The 23787-nt window shown below is 38.7% G+C and overlaps 3 protein-coding genes across 4 annotated transcripts; all 3 read left to right on the top strand.

The window, feature by feature from the left end:
* Positions 1-441: 441 nt before the first annotated feature.
* On the top strand, positions 442-12136 carry agfg1b (ArfGAP with FG repeats 1b). 2 transcript variants are annotated; one of them, XM_079875743.1, is made up of 12 exons: positions 442-763; positions 2195-2288; positions 2369-2484; positions 4170-4314; positions 4438-4594; positions 5147-5263; positions 6616-6757; positions 6859-6935; positions 7012-7107; positions 7219-7371; positions 7632-7720; positions 11318-12136. In XM_079875743.1, exons 1-12 carry the CDS (start codon positions 597-599, stop codon positions 11375-11377), a joined length of 1413 nt encoding a protein of 470 aa, XP_079731869.1. In that variant the 5' UTR covers positions 442-596; the 3' UTR covers positions 11378-12136. The 2 variants fall into 2 exon arrangements, with proteins under 2 accessions (XP_079731869.1, XP_079731870.1); XM_079875744.1 differs by lacking the exon at positions 5147-5263.
* Positions 12137-13458: 1322 nt separating this feature from the next.
* fbxo36b (F-box protein 36b) lies at positions 13459-17081 on the top strand. Its single transcript, XM_079876719.1, has 4 exons — positions 13459-13582; positions 14378-14486; positions 14625-14797; positions 16356-17081. The coding sequence occupies exons 1-4, from the start codon at positions 13487-13489 to the stop codon at positions 16572-16574; spliced, it is 597 nt and encodes a 198-aa protein (XP_079732845.1). The 5' UTR covers positions 13459-13486; the 3' UTR covers positions 16575-17081.
* A 1543-nt stretch (positions 17082-18624) lies between these two features.
* Positions 18625-19901, top strand: LOC307161813 (putative G-protein coupled receptor 148; the record flags this gene model as incomplete). Its single annotated transcript, XM_079876756.1, has 2 exons — positions 18625-18649; positions 18856-19901. 2 exons carry the CDS (start codon positions 18625-18627, stop codon positions 19899-19901), a joined length of 1071 nt encoding a protein of 356 aa, XP_079732882.1.
* Between the last annotated feature and the right edge of the window lie 3886 nt (positions 19902-23787).

Raw genomic sequence — 23787 nt, 5'->3', positions numbered from 1 at the left:
AACCCTCTGGTGGTCTTTTCCATTTTTAAAGTTTTTTTCCTTCGTCGGAATGGTACTTGATGTATGAACGCACAAAACAAAAAAACTGTGGACATGACTACAAAAGGCTAAATGGTCTTAAATACTGTAATACTGTAAGCTGAAAATACTAAATAGTTGTCTAATATTAAAGTAAATAATGAGTTTTTCTAATATTAAAGAACATAGAACATGCTTTTCTTTAAAACTGCTTATTTTCTTCGGTTTCTTTTGCACTGAGGAACACATGTCTGACCCCTAAGCGAGTGCCATGATGTAAATACCGTGAAACATGAATGTGGACATCAGGGTGTCAGGCTCTCGTTTACAATTAAAAATTCATACACTCATGTTCCATACAGTAGAGGCGTTTCTCTCCAGTGCAGTAGATGGCAGCATTGACATGTATAGCCTGCAGCGCTCCACATCAGTCCGGTGAAGAACAGGCCGTTTTATGGCTATTCCTGGCTGTCCTATGTGGAACGATTTTCCAGCGCTGCCGGGTGTGTTTATGCACTAGATTTATCCATAACCTCCAGCTTCACCTGCCCTAGACTCGACAGCTTTATTATTTCGTGATGGCGGCGAGTGCCAAGCGAAAACAGGAGGAGAAACACTTGAAGATGCTTCGGGAGATGACCAGCCTGCCTCCTAATAGGAAATGCTTTGATTGCGATCAGCGCGGCCCGACCTACGCCAACATGACAGTAGGCTCGTTTGTGTGCACCACCTGTTCCGGAATACTGTAAGTTTATAACGAGGTCCTTCATATTCACACAGATGGTGAACGAACTTGTTGTTTTTTCCTCAAGAGTCTGTATGGGCAGACGCCTAACAACCCCTCCCATCTGCGAGATCATCTGCAGAATGTGTCCCAGCTGTCTCTAACATCATCATAACATCAGCTTTCACAAAAATTGATTCAGAGCCAGAACAGCTGAACTTCACGATCCGTTTCAAATAAGACGGTGTGACGTTTGTGCCATTTAGCTAAAATTGTGTGTGTTTGTTCATAAAGTACTGTGTCAATGTGTGACACACCCATGTTTAAACATTACAGCTGCTTATGCGTAAAATATTTTCATAACTAGATCAACTGAAAAGTGGTATTTAACTTGCAGAAAATGCCACTAGTGAAAATGATGGTATGATGTTGTGGTGCTGAGATTTGGGCCCCAGGTAGTGCACATGGGGTCTCAGTTCATTGCCTGGTAAGATGATGTCTCTATGACATTTTGGTGCAGAGTAATGACAGGGGGCAGCAGTGACCACCAGAGGGCTTTGGGGCTCCACACTGGAACCTAGATTTACAGTACTAAGTCGAAAGAGCCACCCGTTATCAGTGTCTTTATGACATTCTGGTGCCAGGAATCAATATGACTAAATGGTGCTCGAGCCTCGGGGGGCCCCCAAAGAGCTGTGTGACTCGACATGGGGCCTCAATTTAAGGTTCTAAGTCAAAAGCGCCGCCCCTGATGTCAGTGTCGTTATGACATTATGGTGCCGAAATACGACTAAATATGACAGGGGCTCCACAAGGGCCTCCGGGGACCCCCAGAGGGCTGTGGGACTCCACATGGGGTCGCAATTTAAGGTTCTAAGTCAAAAGCGCCGCCCCTGATGTCAGTGTCGTTATGACATTATGGTGCCGAAATACGACTAAATATGACAGGGGCTCCACAAGGGCCTCCGGGGGCCCCCAGAGGGCTGTGGGACTCCACATGGGGTCGCAATTTAAGGTTCTAAGTCAAAAGCAACGCCCCTGATGTCAATTTCCTTATGACATTCTGTTGCTGAAATATGACTGGATATGACAGGAGCCCCAAACAGAGCCGCAGGGGTCTGAACAGTGCTAGTACACTGCCTTGAGTCAATTATAATGATTAAAATGTATAACAATTATTTTACATTTTAATATTAATAATTAATGATTCATTTTTTAATCTGCCGGCAAAAATCGAAATATGATCATTTAGAAAAGTCAGAATTTTTTCTTCAAATTCCATAAATTGAGGTATCATATGTGCTTATAGTGAAAATACTTTTTATCCAGAAGAATAACAAATATAAGCACCACTAATAATGTACGACTGCCATAATTAGGCAACTTCTCAGAGTTTAGTCTTGTCTCTGCAGTGACCAATCTATGATGTCTGTCATTTGATTTGTATCCCAGACGAGGCATCAACCCTCCACACAGAGTGAAGTCCATTTCTATGACAACTTTCACCCAACAGGAAATCGAGTTCTTACAAAAACACAGCAATGAGGTAAAATACGCTTTAACACATTACAGTCTATGCACATACTGAGGCTCCTCTAAATATTCTCTCTTTTTTTTTGTGCTCAGGTCTGCAAACACATCTGGCTGGGGTTGTATGATGACAAGAGCTCTGTGATCCCAGATTTCCGTGAACCTCAGAAAGTCAAAGAGTTTCTTCAGGAGAAATATGAGAAGAAAAGATGGTAAGGAGTCTCTGGTCAGATCCATCCTCCTTTAGTGACACGTGTTTCTGTGTAGCCTGTTGTTTCTTGCTTTGTACACGTCTAATGTGCCAAATGCTTTTGAGATCATGCATTTCAGGTGGCATTATTGCTATTGTAGTGCAATAAAGCTGTTCATTTTCATACAGAGGTTCTTCAATAAATTCTGATGGAAATCTCATCGGTGGAATCAGGAAATCACATTAAAATACTAAATCTATACTGTCCTGTCTCAGTAAAGGCAAAAAGAAATCTAAATCTGCATTGAACCTTCACACTATCTGCCAGATCACAGACCAAAAATGCCTTAGGAAAAAAAAAAAACTCCCAACGCAGTTATTGATTTACTGTAAATAAAATAATTCTTACCCATAGCATGTACCATTCAAAAGTTTGGGGTCAGTACTTAATACTTTTAAGGATGCATTAAATTGATCAAAAGTGACAGTAAACACATCTTATAATGTTACAAAAGATTTCTATTTCAAATAAATGCTTCATCTTTTTATTCATTATTCATCCAAAGAATTCTGAAAAGAACATATATATGATGGTTTCCACAAAAAACTGTTTTCAGCATTGATGATAATAATAAGACCAAATAAGCATCTTAAAATGACTTCTGAAGGATCATGTGACACTGAAGACTGGAGTAATGATGCTGAAAGTTCAGCTTTGACATCATTGGAATAAATTACATTTTAAAATATATTCAAATAAAAAACTGTTATTTTAAATTGTAATAATATTTCACAATATATTTTTTTCCTGTATTTTTGCCTTTGGTGAGCATAATAAAATCTTACTAACAGTTCCTTCAATCCCCCCACTCTGAGAACCTCTGCTTTAAATTTGGCACAAAGCGGAAGTTGCGATTAGTCTTTTTTTCCCTATTGTGAAGTATATCCAAGTGAAACGGCTTCTTGAACAAGAAAATATGTAGAACAGAACCTGATTTTGTCCATCAGGAATTGATTGGATGATTGTGGTTTGCTCTTGCTGTGATTTCATGTGAGTGACAGGTTGTCCCGCCCTCACACCAGTAAACACATCATCAGAGAAGAGAAGAGATGATGCTGCAAGAGAGAGGGGAAGTTATTTTGACTAAAGATTATGAGGGCACATAATTAAAAATAATAATGATGTGGACGGATAAATCATTTATACTAAATACTGCAATATTCTGCAATATTCCATAAAAAAAAAAAAAAAAAAAGAATTGGCAGCATTCTCAGGCCATGAGTTCCCTCAGGTGTTTCTAATGGAATTTTAGAATGGTGGATTTCAGTTTAAGAGTAGTCCTCAAATAAGTGCAGCATAATAGACTTCTTTCAAAAACATTAAAACCTCTCAAGTCAAGTCAAGTCAAGTTTATTTATATAGCGCTTTTCACAATACAGATTTTATCAAAGCAGCTTCACAGTATTAAATTAAAATAATACTCTCACCTACCCCAACGTTTTGAAGGGTGATGTATGACTGACTGTGTAAATTATGTTGTAGAACAAAGCCCTGTCATGTTAATCATGCACAGACTTTTTTAAACTACTAAATCAAAAACCTCTATTCTAAAAACTCATAAAATCCCAAGGGAGCCCATGGCAAATTAGCCTTCCGGGTTGACCTACAAATTAACAGCTTTATTAATGTGCCACCGTCATTTGCAGGTATGTTCCCCCAGAACAAGCCAGGGTGATAGCTTCTGTGCAGGCCTCAATATCTGGTTCATCTGCTAGCAGTACCAGTAGCACCCCAGAGGTTCTTCCCCAGCCCCTCAAAACCCTGCATCTTACCAAGACTCCGTCTAACCAGGTAACTAACTACACACAAGCACCCACACATTTGTACTTTCATTTGGAACCAGTTATTTCTTCTCCGTGGAATCAGGTTATGCCCTGCTTTTCTCTTCATGCTTTCCCCACGTTTCTGTCTCAGTCCCCAGTGACCAGTCGTGCTCAGGCCCAGTCTGCAGGCCAGGAGAAGAAGTTTGACCTCCTCTCTGACTTGGGTGGAGATATTTTTGCTGCCCCTCAAACTCAGACTGCCAGCTCCTCAAACTTTGCTAATTTTGCACATTTTAACAGGCCCTCAGGTAACCATTAAGATTTTTAATAGATTGACAGCCCTAATTTATGTATAAGAAAAGAGTCATTTAGATGCCGGTCGAAAGTTCCTTCAATTGTTTTGTCACTACTAATCATCTTGTAGCTTTTCGTCACTTATTTAAAGGGATAGTACACCCAAAATGAAAATTCTGTGAAAATTAGTTTTCTCACTTTCGATTTGTTTCAAACCTGTCTGACTTTCTTTCTTCTGTGGAACACAAAAGATACATAGAATTTATTTAAGTATGTTTGTGGGATCCAATGTTGTTTTGGACCCCACTGACTTTCATTATATGAATAAAAACAGATCAAATGCTACATGAGGTCAGAAAATGAGGACAGAATTTTAATTTTTGGATGAACAATCCCTTTAAATGTCATTTCAACTACCCTACTCTACAACCATTTGTGAATGAAGTCAGTCAGCTCAGTGTTTTCATTTTGCTTGCCTACATTTGTGTCAGAACCATGATTTCAGACTGTCACTTTAATTTTCCTCATGAGTCCTGTTCATTTTGTTCAACCTGTGCTATCTATAGCACAAAATAATTCCACTACGGAGTTTGCCAATTTTGATTCCTTTGGAAACGCCAGTGGACCGTCAAATTTTGGCACATCACCCCCCTCAAAGCCTTCCCTTCAACAACCCCACACAGGTACCACACCCTGCCCCCATCTATTGTGCATTACAGTATATTCACGTTTATTTCTATTTCCTGTCATGGTTGTTACAGAATGTTATTGGCTAAATATCACCTATGTTGCTGCTGGCTTACTTTAACAGAACTGTACCAGTCATTTAAGGAAGATAATGGGTAAAAGAAATTACACTTATTTTTTCATCCGCATCTTTTAATTTATTTAAAAATAAAAATAAAAGAAAAAAATATTGAAAAGAAAAACACTAGTTAACAATAACAACATTGTATTCTAGGTGTAAGGAAAATATGTATTACTTTAAGTTTTTAGAGTCATTTTACTTTTTCTTGAAAATGGATGGAACCAACATGAATACAAAGAGTACATATCTAAGAACATGAACGGTTTAGCACCCTCATTCCTCTCTGAACTGTTGATAGATCATTAGGTCTGACAATCAGAGGCTTTTAGGCCCTGTTTACACCTGGTATAAAGATGCGTTTTGGTCGATCGGACCACAAGTGGACGACGCTAAATACAGGTGTAAACTGGGTGTAAAACGTTTTGAGCTTGCCCACTTTCAACCACTTCCAGAGGTAGTCGAAAACGCATTTGACCAGATTGCTTTTGTAGTGTAAACGTTCATGTGGTCGAATGCGTTCAGCCACAAAAGACCGTCTACTGACCTAATGTGTAAACATTATGAGAAGCTCACCAGCCACACGGGATTCAAACATGGTCTGATGGAGAGTTTAGTTTGAAGTCGAAAAACGTACCAAGCACAATGTTCTCTCGCCATTCCTGATTTCTAACACACACTCACAGCGTTCGGCGTGGGCTTGTGGCTGTCAGAGTTCATATGTAAATTGCGCAAGCTTATTTTATCCATTTGATCGAAAGGTCTGAAAAAGACCCTCCCCTCGAAGAAATCAGGATAGAAGTGGTTGAAAGTGGACAAAAGAGACAGATTAAAACACCAGGTGTAAACTGGTATGCGTCTCCCTCTTCTACTTGTGATCCGATCGACCAAAACACATCTTAATACCAGGTGTAAACAGAGCCTTAGTTCTTCCAAAAACCGCAGCCCCTCCAAAACTTTGGAACAGCCTCTCAATTCAAATCAGAACTTCCCCTACATGACCCATGTTTATATGACCCTATTTCACCAGGCTTACATTCTGTGGTTTGATACCTTACTCTTTTAAGCTCTGTTTGTCCACTGCCTGAATGCATTTCATGGTTATGTTTGTTACTTGTGTCCTCTTGTACAGCACATTGGTCAACCGCAGTTGTGCTTTATAAATCAATTGAATTGAATTAATACAATAAGTCAGAGTATAAATTTAAGCTCTACCTTTATGCGATTCAGGAGGAGGCATGTCCATTCCTCCACTACCCAATGTGGCCCCTGCCCCGCCTCTGAGCAGTTTATCGAGAGGGGACCGTTACGCGGCCCTAGCTGAGCTTGACAGTGTCCTCAGTTCCACCGTTACCAGTGGGAGCTCACAAGGGTGAGAGATCACTGCATTACTGGCCGTATATTCTCTGCACAGTCCACCTTGCTTTTAGTCTGTTCATGTACATGTTTTTGTGTGTTAATGCACTACCAAAGTGTGTATGGAGGTGTCCCAGGAGCTACCGCACCTCCAGCTCAGCCAGGAGTACCCAACATGCAACAGGGTTTTGCAGGTGGATTTTAAGATTCGTTTAAGTAAGTTTTAACATGCAAGTCTTTTAAACTGACTCGAGACTTTTGATCGTGCAGCTGCTCCCTCCACAAACCCATTCGTGGCTGCTGGAATGGTTCAGGAGCCCATGTCTACAAATCCATTCCAAACCAATGGGAGAGCAGCCGCCTCAGGTAAAACCTCGCTTTGGTCGAGATCAGCATGTTCGTTATGTGTGTGTCCATTCAAGGAATGAGCAGATGAAACATGCTACTCCTCCTCTGGTCTCCTTTTATTTACTTTAGCCTCATTTGGCACTGGCTCCATGAGCATGCCAGCTGGCTTTGGGAACGCAACCAGTTTCTGCCTGCCAACCAGTTTTAGTGGGACCTTCCAGCAGCAATTCCCTGGCCAAGGTCCCTTTCCCCCACCTGCAGCCTACCACCAACAGCCCAATGGTATGTGAGATTATATTTGTGTTTTCGTGAGTGCGAGGTGGCCCAAACCCCCAGTGGCTTATGCCTTTCTTTTATGCATACTCATGAGAAAGGCTGTGTTTGTATTGTATTAAGCATCAACTCTTTTTGCTTTTCCTGCTTTGATGTGAGTTTTGGTGTTGCATGTGTTGGAGTAGCAGGTTCAGTGCTTTAGTGTTGAGGTCAGTCTTTGATGTAACACACCAGCTCCATGGCCTTTCTTCTTGTATGGTCCTCCTCAGGGGGGTTTCCAGCCTACGGACAGGCCAAACCTATGGGCAACTATGGGCAGCAGGTCACAGGACCTGGGATCTCCAGCAACCCATTCATGGTAAGCAAGCCAGTTGCTATGAAGTAAATACTAAGTATGAAGGATATTCTTTATTTATTGCTTTAAAGCAGTGGTTTTCAATCTGACTTGAAGGCTCCCTCTGGTATTTCTGCTTTAACTATGACAAAGCTGCTTGATTTCCAACTGGTTTATTAAAGTCCCCATGAAATCAAAATGCAAGTTTTTTGGGGGGGCTTTTAGTATGAATATATTAGCCTTAAGGTTATTTACAGTGAGGAAAATAAGTATTTGAACACCCTGCTATTTTGCAAGTTCTCCCACTTAGAAATCATGGAGGGGTCTGAAATTGTCATCGTAGGTGCATGTCCACTGTGAGAGACATAATCTAAAAAAAAAAAATCCAGAAATCACAATGTATGATTTTTTAACTATTTATTTGTATGATACAGCTGCAAATAAGTATTTGAACACCTGAGAAAATCAATGTTAATATTTGGTACAGTAGCCTTTGTTTGCAATTACAGAGGTCAAATGTTTCCTGTAGTTTTTCACCAGGTTTGCACACACTGCAGGAGGGATTTTGGCCCACTCCTCCACACAGATCTTCTCTAGATCAGTCAGGTTTCTGGGCTGTCGTTGGGTAATACAGACTTTCAGCTCCCTCCAAAGATTCTCTATTGGGTTTAGGTCTGGAGACTGGCTAGGCCACGCCAGAACCTTGATATGCTTCTTACAGAGCCACTCCTTGGTTATCCTGGCTGTGTGCTTCGGGTCATTGTCATGTTGGAAGACCCATCCTCGACCCATCTTCAATGCTCTAACTGAGGGAAGGAGGTTGTTCCCCAAAATCTCGCAATACATGGCCCCGGTCATCCTCTCCTTAATACAGTGCAGTCGCCCTGTCCCATGTGCAGAAAAACACCCCCAAAGCATGATGCTACCACCCCCATGCTTCACAGTAGGGATGGTGTTCTTGGGATGGTACTCATCATTCTTCTTCCTCCAAACACGTTTAGTGGAATTATGACCAAAAAGTTCTATTTTGGTCTCATCTGACCACATGACTTTCTCCCATGACTCCTCTGGATCATCCAAATGGTCATTGGCAAACTTAAGACGGGCCTTGACATGTGCTGGTTTAAGCAGGGGAACCTTCCGTGACATGCATGATTTCAAACCATGACGTCTTAGTGTATTACCAACAGTAACCTTGGAAACGGTGGTCCCAGCTCTTTTCAGGTCATTGACCAGCTCCTCCCGTGTAGTTCTGGGCTGATTTCTCACCTTTCTTAGGATCATTGAGACCCCACGAGGTGAGATCTTGCATGGAGCCCCAGTCCGAGGGAGATTGACAGTCATGTTTAGCTTCTTCCATTTTCTAATGATTGCTCCAACAGTGGACCTTTTTTCACCAAGCTGCTTGGCAATTTCCCCATAGCCCTTTCCAGCCTTGTGGAGGTGTACAATTTTGTCACTAGTGTCTTTGGACAGCTCTTTGGTCTTGGCCATGTTAGTAGTTGGATTCTTACTGATTGTATGGGGTGGACAGGTGTCTTTATGCAGCTAATGACCTCAAACAGGTGCATCTAATTTAGGATAATAAATGGAGTGGAGGTGGACATTTTAAAGGCAGACTAACAGGTCTTTGAGGGTCAGAATTCTAGCTGATAGACAGGTGTTCAAATACTTATTTGCAGCTGTATCATACAAATAAATAGTTAAATCATACATAGTGATTTCTGGATTTTTTTTTTTAGATTATGTCTCTCACAGTGGACATGCACCTATGATGACAATTTCAGACCCCTCCATGATTTCTAAGTGGGAGAACTTGCAAAATAGCAGGGTGTTCAAATACTTATTTTCCTCACTGTATAAGCTAGTGTGCTCCAAAACAATGACAAAATTTGCTTTTAGAAGATAGAAGCGTTCAAAATTTACAGACTCTCACTTACGCCAGTCTGGATCAACGATTTTGATGACATCACCCTGCCCTTCAGATTTTCTGTCCAATCAAATGCTCTCTAGAATCTGAAGTGTCCCGCCCCCTACATTATAAATAGATGGTAAAGCTGCAGCTGAAATCAATCACGAAATGAAAATGAAGTTTGGTTTTGCGTTAGTATCACTCGAACTAACATCAGTTACACAGTTTTCAAACAACATGTCCTCAGCATGATTATGTTCACCGTTATGCTTTAGTAACCGTTTCATATTAAATATAAAAGGGGAATCTATCAGACTGGCTGTCATATGCTGCAATAAGCTGTCAAACGCGGCTTTGCCGAGTTCAGCAGCTCTAGCTGAGCTGTGATATGAACGAAATGCTATTGGATATTTTTAAAAAGGGGAGGAGCTGTTTATATTTCCGTTTCAGTGGAAATTATGTCACATGTTGAAAAATCAGCTAATTTCATATTTATATGCACACGAGAACTTCTCACATAAAGTTTCCGCCTAATATTACACACATGGATTTGTTCTTAACCTTGTTGGAACGTTAATGAATTTGGAGTATTTTAAATGAGCGATCACGTAACCATGTCCATATAAGGGCTTTCCGCACACGCTTTCCTTTCTTCTCTCTCAGTAAACATGAGGCTGTCTAAAGAAGACTGAGAGCACGCACAGCAAAATCCTCAAGTAACGCCAAGTGTGCCATCCTCAAAACAAGTTAAAACAAAAACAAAAAACACCTTTAATACAGACCCAGATTTAGTCCTCTGATTAACGAGCTGTACATATGCGAATCTGCATCTTTATGCAGGGGAAACAGCTCAAGCACCTTTTCTTGCTCTTTTACTGTAATGATTAAATATATTTAAGATGAAATATGTATAAAATTCCATCTTAACACATTTGTAAGACCAGGGTATGTGATTTGTGTTTTTTTCAGTTGTTCCTACATTTCAATCACAAATCATGCATACGCACAGTTAGTGAATGAGACCCATTGTTTACTTGGAACGATTTATATTGTTTATTTGGTGTAATTGATTCAGAATCAAGAGTTTACTACCTTAATTGGGTTTGTTTAGGCATGTATTAAGGCATATTTAGGCATGCCACTGATCCCACTCCCCCTCAGAAAAAAAATGAAAGGTTATTAACTTATATTTAATGTTATAAAATTTAATGTTAGACGCTGTACTGCCATTTATTGATGTGGATCATCATGATTGTCTCTGAGTTTTATGAGACCAGCATTAATTACATTGATGCTGGTGAGTTTTATGTAGATAGCGATCTACATCATTAATTCCCTTACCTTACATAGATGAACAAAAAAGAAGCAACTTGGTTCTCACTCAGGGTTTTTAGTTGATACCATTCAGATGACACTTCACAAAAAGACATTTAGCACCAAACTACTGAATGCACCTTTAATGTCTTAATGGCAGTCTGACTCTTAATGGTTTTACATCTATTGTACTTAATGTTAGGCTGCATTAAACATGAGTAATCTGTTCTCAAGTCTTCTCATCCATATTATCATGATCATTTGAAGTAGAATTAACTTGATATAATGGGCTCCTAAATCTGCAATGTTGTTGCTGGATGGCAGAAATTATGAATCAAACCATTAGATCAATGTTTCTTTATCCACTCTCATGCTTATGTTTGTTTTCTCTTCAGGGTGGAGGCCCGGCGGGACCGTACCCAACAGGAGGTTCCTCCACAAACCCCTTTCTCTAAAGCGCTTTTTCCACCACATTTCAGCTGCATCATGCACACATTCCGCATCACCAATGCTCTAAAACATTGTCTTCAAGAATCTGAAAGTATTCAGGTTTTGTATTTACTGCACTGAGTCTTTGACATTTCTAGAGAAAGAGCTGTGGATTCGCAGGTGATGGTCTTCCCCACCCCACCGGTGTGTTCTGGACAAAAATCCACGATTGTCCCACCTCATTTATGCCTTCAGCTCAATAAGTAATGTTTTATGCCTAGAAAGTAAGCTCCTTGTGCATATCAGCATTTGTAATCCTTTTAAAAACATGTTATTCACAGAGAGAAACTGATGGAAACAGCAGAACACAATGGTGTCTAGGGATGCTGTGATTAGCTGTACAAACAACTTCAGTTTGTCCTTAGCACCTGCTCTAGCAGAAATGTTTTCGTTCAGTCGGAGGAATAGACGCCGCTAATTGCCTCAAGGAGGTAAGAAAACATGGTTTGGATTAAAACCTGACACCTATTGTAAAGGCAGAGGAGCTCAGCACAAGATAAAGCAGGTGTCTACAGCACAAACGGGCCGAGTAGATGTAAGTGGTAGAGTACGCCTTTCTATGATCTCCCCTCGGGGAGCACCTTGGGAAATTGGCAGGTCTGACCTGCGGTGTTCTCCGTCGATGGTTTTTTGACCACATCAAAAGTTACCATTAAAGGAATACAAGTTAATGTGTACATATATAAATATATGTATAAAATATTAAATGATTTTTAACTACTGTGTTACATGCGCCTGTTTGTGCTTTTTTTTTTTTTTACACTTCATTGAGCAAAGCTAGAGTTTTTAGTTCTCAATTATTGATTGTGATCACGTATGAATAATTTGAGGAAATAAATCCATGTGTTTTTTGTAGTCAATTTTTTAGAATATTATCTCCCACCCCAGTACACATACTGTATTAGACACTCTTTAAAATAAAGGTTATTTAGTGGCATTGATGGTTCCATAAAGAACTGTTTAACATCCATGGAACCTTTCCATTTAACAATAGGTTCTTTATAGTGGGAAACATTTTCTTTAGATTATTAAAACTTTTTTCACACTAAGAAAATTGGTTCTTTTAAGAATAGTACACTGACTGAAAGGTTCTGTTGGGAACCCAAAATGGGTCTCTGGAATCACAGCAGCAACAACAACAAAAAAATTGTGGAACCTGTATTTTTAAGAGTGTAAGAAAGTAGGAACATGTAAATAATAATAGCAAAGAAAGAGAAAAAAAATTAATGATGAAAAATAGGATTCATCATAACTATTGGAGCATGAACATGAAATAACAACCAAATTAACATGCACAGGCTGTGTGTGTGACACCTATTTTTTCTTGCATGAATAGACATTACATGTTCTTTAGAACAGTTTGCTTTAACGCATTTATCTAATTGGAATATGATCAATCATTTCTAAGTTTGTTCTGTAAAAGCTGCCAGATAAAATAACCTCCATCATCCATTATATTTTTCGTCACAATAGACGAGTTCTGTCTAACTGTTAATGTTTTGTTTATTGATGGATTCATAAATTTGTCAGACCCCTTAATTTTCACAATTTATGTTGCAGCAGCTGTGCAACAATGTACACATATATACATTTTTACATTTTACCTATGCATTTTACACATTACACAGAATTTTTCGCATCTAAGTTACACTAAACGCCCCATAGTGACATCCGAAACTGATTTGTGGTAGATTTGAAAATAAAAGAAAGTGTATCCGGTAAGTAGAGACGTGGCCGATGAGCACAACCCATAACTACTGACACATTCAGTAATGTATTAGAATGATGGACGGATAGACTCAAAATAACCTGTTCCCATTTGCGCGCGACACTGCAATTGGCGCAGTTTTCGTGAAAACACGAATATTCATCTAATAAAGGGAAATGCGTCCATTTAGTAGGAGCAGTAAACATCAGGTCCAGTCACTTATTTAATGTGCTAGAAAAATATGGCGATTAATGAGTGTGAAACAGGTGTGAAATCACTCTATGATTGCCTCTGTATGGAGATGATGACGCAGACTGTGTGTGTTGGAGTCTCTGTTGTCCTGGTAACGCGTCAACGATATCTGGGAATGGCGAGCTTGCTGGGAGAAACTCTGTTTGAGCTCAGTGGACAAGGTCCTGCACCTATGAAGGACTATTTCCACTTTGCAATTACACAGACTGAGGTTTGTGCGAGTTTTTTTATTTATTTTTTATTTTTTTCTTAAATGTTAACACCAATGCGTTATACTCTTGCGGCAGCTTTATGACCAAAAGTCTGCTATTTGTTTGTTTATCTCTTCTCTTCATCTAGAAGATCATCCAAACGCAATGCCAAATGTTTCCGCTGGAAACAAATTGGTTAAGAAATTAAATTAACACATTTGTGTCTTCATCAGGTCAGATTTACTGAACTGAACGTTTTATTTTATGCAAAATAAAATACAAAAATTTTACTAAATAATTTGGACTCTAATATTGCTAGAAAATCAAAGACATGTCTAACCAAGTCGTGTTCCAAATTTGAAGTTGATATAACAAACGTTGAGAAGGTTTTAAAGTAGTTTCCATCATGATAGCACCATGCCCAATTTCAAATGAATTTTGAGTGTTTCATATTTTAAAGACCAAGCCTACCTAATTTATGGTGATTACTAAACTATGTGATGATTAAAAAAAGCGTGCCAAGTGTCCTGCTAAGTTACCTGGACCGTGGACACTCACAGTTAACAAGCTAAACTAGCTCTAATGATCACACTGAAGTGTAGAAGAAAATATAGCTCAAGAACCTATTGGTTACTAAGTTACTCAAGATCCTACAACATATCACTCTGGAGATGATCATTAAAGTAGCGTAGCTCTGAAGAACTGTTTGCCTGATTAAAAACCACTATGCATCTGAAAAGAAAAAATTGGAGGTTTTTGTCTCAGTTTTACTGTGGACTATTATTTATGATAATTATGAACATCCTTCACTACAGGTTGTTTGGAGCTGGTGGAAGATTTCTTTGAGATCAGACTGCAGGAGCACACCACCAGGACAACTGAGAGAATCACATGAAGACTTCTTAGAAGACAGCCGTCTGCAAAGTAAGTTATTCAGCAACTTACTTTGTGCTTGCTTACTATTCCAGACATACACTTTTTTTACATTTCAAATAAAGTGAGTAAAGTCTTTTAATGTAGCCTCTTTCTCATTCAATGAACAACCTGGTCTATCTCATCCAGATCACATTGCCATGGTATTTGGTCCTCGCATCTTGCAGTACTCCAAAAACTTATGCCAAGGCCACTATGATTACATTGTCCGTCTCCCCAATGCTTTGCTTTTCACCATCATGGCACACCTAGACCTTGAAGACATTTCAGGTCTTTCACGCACCTGCCGTAAGTTTAAAGAGGTAAGGCCTATTGAAAACCCATTGCGTTTCAAAGTGTCATAGAACCAAACCAAGTGGCTTTCATTTGAAATAAAATAGCTCAAGCACACTTTTTAAACAAAATATTTCACATAAAATGTTTGTAGAATGTCTTAAATTGGTTATAAATTTTAAATTGCTGTTTGTATGTATGTTAAAGGTGCTCTAAGCGATGTCACACGTTTTTTAGGCCAAAACATTTTTTGTCACATACAGCAAACATCTCCTCACCATCCGCTAGCTGCCTGACCCCTGAACACACAGTAAAAAAAACGCGGTCTCTGCAGACACCCCAGGCTCCACAAACGGCAAGAAAAACAAACTGGGCTAACCCGCACCACGAAACATAACAAACTGTTCCAGCCAATAACCGACAAGAAGGATTTGGGGTGGGATTTGGGGGGTTAGTGCGCGGATGAGGAGGAGGGAGGGTCTAACTAGCCTCCGTTTTGTTTGACAATACTTTAAACGTCAACAAGAAGTGACGTCACCCAACATCACTTAGAGCACCTTTAAATGCTGTGCTGGTTAGTAACTGATTACATGTAATCTGGATTACGTAATCAGATTCCAAAAATTAAGTACTTGTAATTAGATTATATTACGTTTTAAAATACTTGTATTCAGACTACAGTTACTCTTTTATTGATTACTTGTTATTCTAACAATGGCAGTCAAATATTCACACTTCATTGATTCTCCCTATACTACTTCTTTTTTTTAATCTTTTAAATGTTCCTTTCTAAAAACTCCTACTGCTTGCATACGTTCAGAAGGTCTTCCAGGTTTGTGTAATTACCCACACAGACCATCCACTATAGTCATGTGACTATCACTGAAAAATGAGACCCACGGCTTTTGGTCACTGGATTTACAGAAATCATTTCACTTTTAACAAGTGTTTTCTCAACATTTCAGATTTAATCAACTCTTGATTTACGCATGAATTATTATTTGAATTATCCCTCAGATTCAGTGAGTTATTTAACCATTCATTAATGTCTTTGGAAGGTTTTTTTCTTTTAACAAATTCACGTTTACATTTAATTTCATCGCATGACATGCAGGCAAACAAATTAAATGATCTTTTTATCTTTTTTAGTAGTGTTTTATTTTTAAATGATTTATTTTAATTAAAAAAATAATTTAATTAGTTAATAGCTTTTCATTAAACACAGGATCCCCTGCAGTTCCATCATGAACCCCAGTCTGGAAAACCCTGATATAATATTATTTTTAAGGCACTTCATGTTGTTGATAACAAAGAATGGAATATATTTTCTTTTTCTTTGTATTTTAATATCAATATGGTACAAGATTATTCTACTCAAATCAATGTGTTGGACAAGTTAGGTCAAAATTAATCTAAAAGTAATCCAAAAGTAGTCGGATTATATTAATGTAATGGATTACACGTTCTACAGTTTGTGTCATGTAATTTGGAATCAGTAACCGATTACAATTTGTATGTAATCTACCCAGCTCTGGTCAAATGGTTACATTGAAGTGTATGTGCTTTCTGATTTTTTTCCCCCTTCAGCTTTGTAACTCCGAGGAGTTCTGGGAGCAGACAGTAAGGAAGCATTGTGACACTGTGACTCCAACAGTGGAAGCTTTAGCTAAAGAGGTTGGCTGGAGGACAATTTTCTTCACTAACAAGCTGCAGCTGCAGATGCAGATTAGCCGCCGGAAGCAGAAGGAGAATCAGCCCTGTGATGATCAAAACGAGCCAAGTTCCTCTTCTGTTCCTTTTGAGTAAATGGCTTCAGGCCCTATTCAAACTCTGATAAAGACTTTCTTTCTCAGAACACCATTTTTACTTGTTTTATGCATGGAAGTTTCACTGTTGAAAATAGTTGGCACGTTAATTTTTTTGTACGTCTTGCCAGACTGTTACATTTGCTCAAATCTAAAAAGTCTAGTAGAGCCAAAGACCAGTTTTGAGGCAAAAACAAAAAACAAAATTTACTTTACATTTCACAACTTGTAAGACAAACTCATAGTCACTCATTTTCTGGCATAATTATTACATTATTTGGAGTTATTTTATTTTAATACATATCCTAAGAGATTTGACCAGCATGTGAGTTTTCTTTACAGACATAACTGATAAATCCCAACAGTATTTTCCTGTTCAGATGCCAATTTTTGTGAAGAGGAACATAATGTACAAATTTTGATTGCTATTTTATTGCAAAAACAGTCTTGTTTTGTTTGTTAAAAAGACATATTGCATTTCTATAATAAAATATTTCTGGTATTTTTTCACCCTAAATCTTCATTTATTTTTATTTAGTTAAAACCCTGGAATATTCAACCTGTATATGCTCCCAATGAGCCAAATAATGAAAAAGAACCAAATTGCTTACCACAGCTATGCAGACGACACACAGATTTACTTAGCCCTATCGCCTAACGATTACAGCCCCATTGACTCCCTGTGACAATGCATTGATGAAGTCAACAGCTGGATGTGCCAAAACTTTCTTCAATTAAACAAAGACAAAACTGAAGTCATTGCGTTTGGAAACAAAGATGAAGTTCTCAAGGTGAATGCATACCTTCACTCTAGGGGTCAAGCAACTAAAAATCAAGTCAGGAATCTCGGTGTGATACCAGAGTCAGACCTAGTTTCAGTAGTCATGTCAAAGCAATAACTAAATCAGCATACTATCATCTGAAAAATATTGCAAGAATAAGATGCTTTGTTTCCAGACAAGACTTAGAGAAACTTGTGCATGCTTTCATCACCAGCAGGGTGGATTATTGTAATGGACTCCTCACTGGCCTTCCCAAAAAGACCATAAGACATTTGCAGCTCATACTGTTCTGCTGCCAGGATTCTGAGCAGAACCAGAAAATATGAACATATCACACCAGTCCTCAGGTCTGTACACTGGCTCCCAGTTACATTTAGGATTGATTTTAAAGTATTATTACTGGTATATAAATCATTCAGTGGCCTAGGACCTCAATACATTGCAGATATGCTCATTGAATATAAACCCAACAGATCACTCAGATCATTAGGGTCACGTCAACTACAAATAACAAGGGTTCACTCTAAGCATGGCTGTGCATTTACTGAATGAGCACTGTGCCAATGTTCGTCCGACTGTTCGTACTATACTGTATTTTATTTTATTTTTCTAAACTGTTTTAATTATTCTTATTTCTTTTTATTATTTTAATTCCTTCTATGTAAAGCACTTTGAATTGCCATTGTGTATGAAATGTGCTATATAAATAAACTTGCCTTTCCTTGCCTTGGAATAAAAATACTATTTTACCAGTTTCTTAAGAAAAACAAATTCCAATCCAATTATTTTCACAGCTCTTGCTGCATGGATTCCTTTTACCCATAGCACTACAACCATGGTAATTCATTAAACCTGCCAACACCAATAGCATCTCAAATATTCAGTCACAGGAGAAGTGCCAAATTATCATTTCAGATCTGGTTCATCGTTTTAAATAACGTATGCTAGAGGTAATGAGACTTGAGTTATTTATGAGCATGTGGTTAAACCCACCTCTTGTACGCTCTGTAGATTACTGTTGCATGGCATGTGTCAAACATAGGAAAAACCTTGCATGGGGGTATGTTAGAAACCTGAGATGCTGTGACTAGACTGCTGGCTGCAGGTGAGAATCACTCAAGCAATTTGTATCTGTGAAACAAGCTTGACAAAGACCACAGGAAAGGCTACTGAAAAGCAACTTTTAAGCGATTAAGCGAGGCAGGAGGTGATTCTGAGATTGAATGTGATTTACTTGGATGTGAATCTTGAACAAGTGAAAGATCAAAAATGACCAACACCAGCAATCAAACAGGTGAGTGGATTTCTTGTTTTTTCACATGTAGTCCGGAAATGTGTATTTGTCAGATTTGTTTTCTTAAATACAACATGATCATCTGCTCCACTAGACCCACCAGAAAAAGCCTGTTGTATTTTATCGCTATAATGTAACTGAAATGTTTTGACATGTAAATGACTTCTCCATTTGACAGTTTCATGTCTTTTTTTTTCTTTCCCAAGGGCTCACTAGCTCCGGTCTAGCAGAAAACAATAGGCTTTTGGAGACTGTTAAAGCATCTGTCCACTTTGGAGCTTTCATTGTCACTGGTCTCTTCGCCTCCCTCATTATAGCAACGGTGCGGCACAACCAGGAGCTGCGCGAAAACCCTCGTTACGTCCTGTTGTGTCAGCACTGCGTCTGTGTGTCCGGCTTCAACATCATGGGCGCAGCCGTGCACGGCCTCCGCAGCCTGCGTTGGCCTATTTCCCGAATCGTTTGTTGGCTCCTCTTTGACATGCAGGTGGTGATGGCACGAGGTTTGATGATCACCCTCACGCTGATGTCCGTCAGCACCTGTCTGTCTATTTGCATGCCACTCCATTACCCCACTCTGGTCCAGCGCTTCCACCGCTGGGTCATGCTGGTGGCTTGCGTTCTCGCCCTGCTCAACCCCGTAGTCTTCACCGTCCTAGCCTGTGCGCGCTCTCCGTGGGACCACGTAATTGGGCTGGATACTGAGTGCTCTACAGCTTTGGAAGGCACAGCTTGCATTGCCAGCGCTTTCGCGTTGCTGTTATTGCTGGTGCTGCTCATCATTGTAAGCTATGTGGCGATTTACCTGGAAGGCACACGTGCTGGCCATTTCACGCGACCCAACAGCAAAGGCCGCCGCACCATTCTCATCCACAGCCTGCAGATAAGCCTGCACCTCCTGCCCTCCGTCATCATCATCTCACGGCATCAGGAGACGCTCCCTGTGGCGCTGGCCATTTTTGTCGTCTTCAGTTTTGCACAGTCACTGAGCCCTGTGGTGTTCGGCCTGCGCTGCAAAGAGCTCCACAAGGAGATGCTACATTTCATGCCTTTGCTCTGGGGAAACTGTTGTGGCTGTAGGCTCATTGGCAGCATGGATACCATCAGCACTGGGACAATGACCAGTGCAGAGACCGGAGCCAGTATTGAGACTAACACCTCCATCTGCATGGGCACCGTCACCCCATCTGCCATTATCACAGAATGTGAGGGTGAGAAAGAGAGGTCAGGCTTCATAGAGTTAACTGTGTAACAAGTTGGACAAGGGAAACAGAATCTTGACAGTGTTAAAAGATAATTGGCTTTTCAAAGTCCTTGAGACAGTGATATGAATATGACTTTGAATGGTCAAATTTAGGTGGTTTTGTGAGAAATGTTATCTATTTTTGCCATAATGTGTCATTTTGTCTAAATAATTAGACTTACTCATCTGAATCTATGTGTTGTTTTTCACTGATTCATTAAGGCTATTAATAAATCAGCCAACAAACCTCTTTTTGGTTTGTCTTAAGGTAAGTTTGCAGTCTTGCACATCTGCAGAATAGATGACACATCCTCAGGAGCAGAGGTGGACAAAGTACACAACTTCCTTACTTGAGTGAAAGTACAGATACTACTGGTCAAATATTACTCCATACAAGTAAAAGTACAGAAGTACTCATTTTTAAAAGTATTTAAGTTTCAAAAGTAAATGTCAATGCATTGTTTTATTATTGTTGCATTGTTGTATGTAATACACCTTATGCCTCTGAATCTATGCCTGCCTGCCTACCCTCATATTAATATCAAATGTATTTCTAGAACACAGTTCCAGTAGTGGGAATGTGAGATTGAAAGAGTGCACTCAATAACGTCCACAATGGTTTCGGACACCCAAATGGCTGTTCCCTCAAATAGTGCCCTATTTAAAGTTTTTTGGCTTTTAGTATGAAAATGTTAGCCTTACTGTTATCTATAAGCTAGTGTGCTCCAAAACAATGACAAAATTTGCATTTAGAAGACCAAATCCATCGTTGAAAATGAAAATCAGGTTGATGTCAGAATCCAACGTCAGATTGACGTTAATCTCCACATTGGACAGACGTTGTATTGTGGTTGAAAATAAAAATCGGGTTGACGTCAGAAACCAACATCAGTCGGGTTCTGACATCAACCCCGACTTTCATTTCCAACCAAAATACAACCCTTGCAACCAAAATCATCCCCTGACTGACGTTACTACTAGGATTAAATGATTACATTTGCATATAATTGTGTTGCACAGTTGTGTTTGAATGGGATGCTGCTAAGCATGTATGTATTTTTTAACCCTAAAAAACTGGAATTTGATTTTCTGTGCCTGTGTTCAAATAATATATAATTTTCATAAAAAATATTTTATTCTTTTGAAAGAGGTTATTCTCTGTGTAATACCAGGCCATGTTGAGTTTGGGTAATATTTATAAGACAATAAGTTACCATTGTAATATATAAACAGATATTAAGGTTATATGTAAAAATAAAATAAAATAACTGTAAATAATAAACTAATAATGAATGCTGTAAAAGTAAGTTGATTAAAGCCTGATTTTAAAGTGTTGATGCATGTTTTGATTGTTTTATTTAGTGCATTCTGAAATATACACAAATGATTTAATTAGTATAAGTGATATCTCATTTAATTTAATTATTTTGTAGTCATATGAAGTAGGCTACCTATTCATGGCATGGTTACATTACAAAAATAGCCTGTCGGGCATGTAATTGTAATTGATGCTTTCTTTGAGCATATTTAGTGAGAGTGGACAAAAACTTGAAATGATTGTCTAATGGTGCCGCTTTGATCTTGAGTAATCACTTTCTGTTTAACACGGCATGTTCAGCATGGCAAGACATCAATATAATTTCCTTCCAAGGTAATATCACACAAAAGTAGAAATAAAATCAAAAATCAAATGAAAACATGATCCACGGTGAGGAGTTGGATCCAGATCTAACTCCTCCCACCTTACACATACCTAAACCTACCCATCTCCACCCCCTGATCCCTAAACCCACCCCTAAACCTACCAATCTCCACCCCTTAGATGTGAATCCAACCCCGCCCCCTGGATCTTGTGGACTGCATTGAGGAGCTACTGAAAACTTGTGGAAATGCATCATCCCAGTCTGTGAAAAGGGTCCATAAAAACCTTCAGATAAAAGCATTCATACCTAATAAAGCCTAAACAATTTGAGCCTAATTTTGACACTGAGTAACATAGTAACAACAACAACATTCAAGCTTCCTCTGCATCTGCAATTCTCACCATGTCAGTATTGTCAATATTAACAAGTCTCTGGTCCTCTTTGCTTTGTCATTGAATATAAACAACACATTCAGTCAATTACTGTTCTGTTTTCTCTTTTTGTATTCCAGTCCCTGTAATGGCTGCTTTCAGACAAAGTTAAAGGAGAACTCCGGTCAATTTTAACATTGAGCTCATTTTTTTGTACATTTGGAGTGCTGTCAATACAGAGAACAACGACAAAAATCGGTGTTGCCTACACCGAGTTATTCTATTTTTAAAATTTGCACCCTGTTGACTTCAATGGGGCAAGTACTAAACCTGCTTTTAGGCTCTTAACATCCTTGATGTGTCATTACAAGTGCACAGAAAATGTGAGTGATTACTTCTGAGTGAACACGAGTGAGTCTGACTGCAGTAGATGTGAAAGATATGTATAAAAATGATGTTATTTAAGCCAGCGCAAATACCTGTTTACATCCTGTTTTTCGGTTGAAGTCCAAAGTAGTCGATTGCCGAGTTCACGCGCATAGGTTTAGTTACCTATGATCACGCGCGTGAACTCGGCAATCGACTACTTTGGACTTCAACCGAAAAACAGGATGTAAACAGGTATTTGCGCTGGCTTTAATAACATCATTTTTATACATATCTTTCACATCTACTGCACTCAGATCCACTCGTGTTCACTCAGAAGGAATCACTCACATTTTCTGTGCACTTGTAATGACACATGAAGGATGTTAAGAGGCTAAAAGCAGGTTTAGTACTTGCCCCATTGAAGTCAACAGGGTGCAAATTTTAAAAATAGAATAACTCGGTGTAGGCAACACCGATTTTTGTAGTTGTTCTCTGTATTGACAGCACTCCAAATGTACAATAAAATGAGCTCAATGTTAAAATTGACCGGAGTTCTCCTTTAAGACCCAAATCTTTACATTAAAATTTTTTTTCAGCTTATTCGATATTGAACTTGCCCTAAAAACATTATTTAGAGGCATATTGTGATGTACTATTCAGTTCAGTTCAACTATTCATGTATGATCCCTATTTAATATAATAGGATATGTGCTACATTTTTAATGCAAGTTTAAATGATCGTGACTGACACCAGGTGATTTCTATTATTTGAAATTTGGAGTTATTGAAATGTTTTATCAATATTTAGTATTTTTTATGTAATCTCTGATCTTACCTCATTTATAAAACTTTATACCCATAAACCCTTCAACCTCTGCACAATATAAATACTGATGTCTGATTCCTGAATAATGTCAGTACAGCCACAAAGCATCTGCCATGAACAACATTTTGTAGATGTATTAATAATGTGGCCATAATAAGTCAGGCATTGTGACTTGACATAAGGCATGTGATTTGAGATATAGTAATTTTCCAACCATTAGGTTTTGTATGTTAATTATCATTATCAAATGCCATTATTATTTATGTCTCAACAGCAGAACTTGCAAAGACACCTGTAAACATTTCAGGTGTACTCAGGAGACTTGTGCGTTTAATATTAATTTATATAATAGCTAACTATAATATATATATATATATATATATATATATATATATATATATATAGTTAATAAGAAGATTTAAGTTGTGTGCTTAGTACAGATGCTCTAAATTCTCTGACTGTAAGTGATCCATGGTTGACTTTTGCATCTTCATAAATGGTGATCTGAGCCAGATACAAAAATATATAAAAGCACCTGTGTTTTCTTGTCACAGCACCTCTGTGTGTTTTTTTTAAGTGTATGTGTATTCCTCACCCAGCTTCCCTCAATATTTAACACCAGTTGCTTCGCATAAGACTAACCTTTGTAGCCGTCAATAGAACCACATTAGCATTTCATGCCTCAA

The sequence above is a fragment of the Squalius cephalus genome (genome assembly GCF_949319135.1).
Source record: "Squalius cephalus genome assembly, chromosome: 7".
In the NCBI taxonomy this organism is placed as follows: domain Eukaryota; kingdom Metazoa; phylum Chordata; class Actinopteri; order Cypriniformes; family Leuciscidae; genus Squalius; species Squalius cephalus.
The sequence above is the reverse complement of the archived record's forward strand: the minus strand, read 5'-3'. Positions and strand labels throughout refer to the sequence as shown.

Coding starts and splice junctions, on each gene's coding strand:
- agfg1b (XM_079875743.1), top strand. CDS start 597: ATGGCGGCGAGTGCCAAGCGAAAACAGGAGGAGAAACACTTGAAGATG. Junction 2,485..4,169: donor AAATATGAGAAGAAAAGATG/GTAAGGAGTCTC, acceptor CGTCATTTGCAG/GTATGTTCCCCCAGAACAAG. Junction 6,758..6,858: donor ACCAGTGGGAGCTCACAAGG/GTGAGAGATCAC, acceptor GCACTACCAAAG/TGTGTATGGAGGTGTCCCAG.
- fbxo36b (XM_079876719.1), top strand. CDS start 13,487: ATGGCGAGCTTGCTGGGAGAAACTCTGTTTGAGCTCAGTGGACAAGGT. Junction 13,583..14,377: donor TTGCAATTACACAGACTGAG/GTTTGTGCGAGT, acceptor CCTTCACTACAG/GTTGTTTGGAGCTGGTGGAA. Junction 14,798..16,355: donor CCTGCCGTAAGTTTAAAGAG/GTAAGGCCTATT, acceptor TTCCCCCTTCAG/CTTTGTAACTCCGAGGAGTT.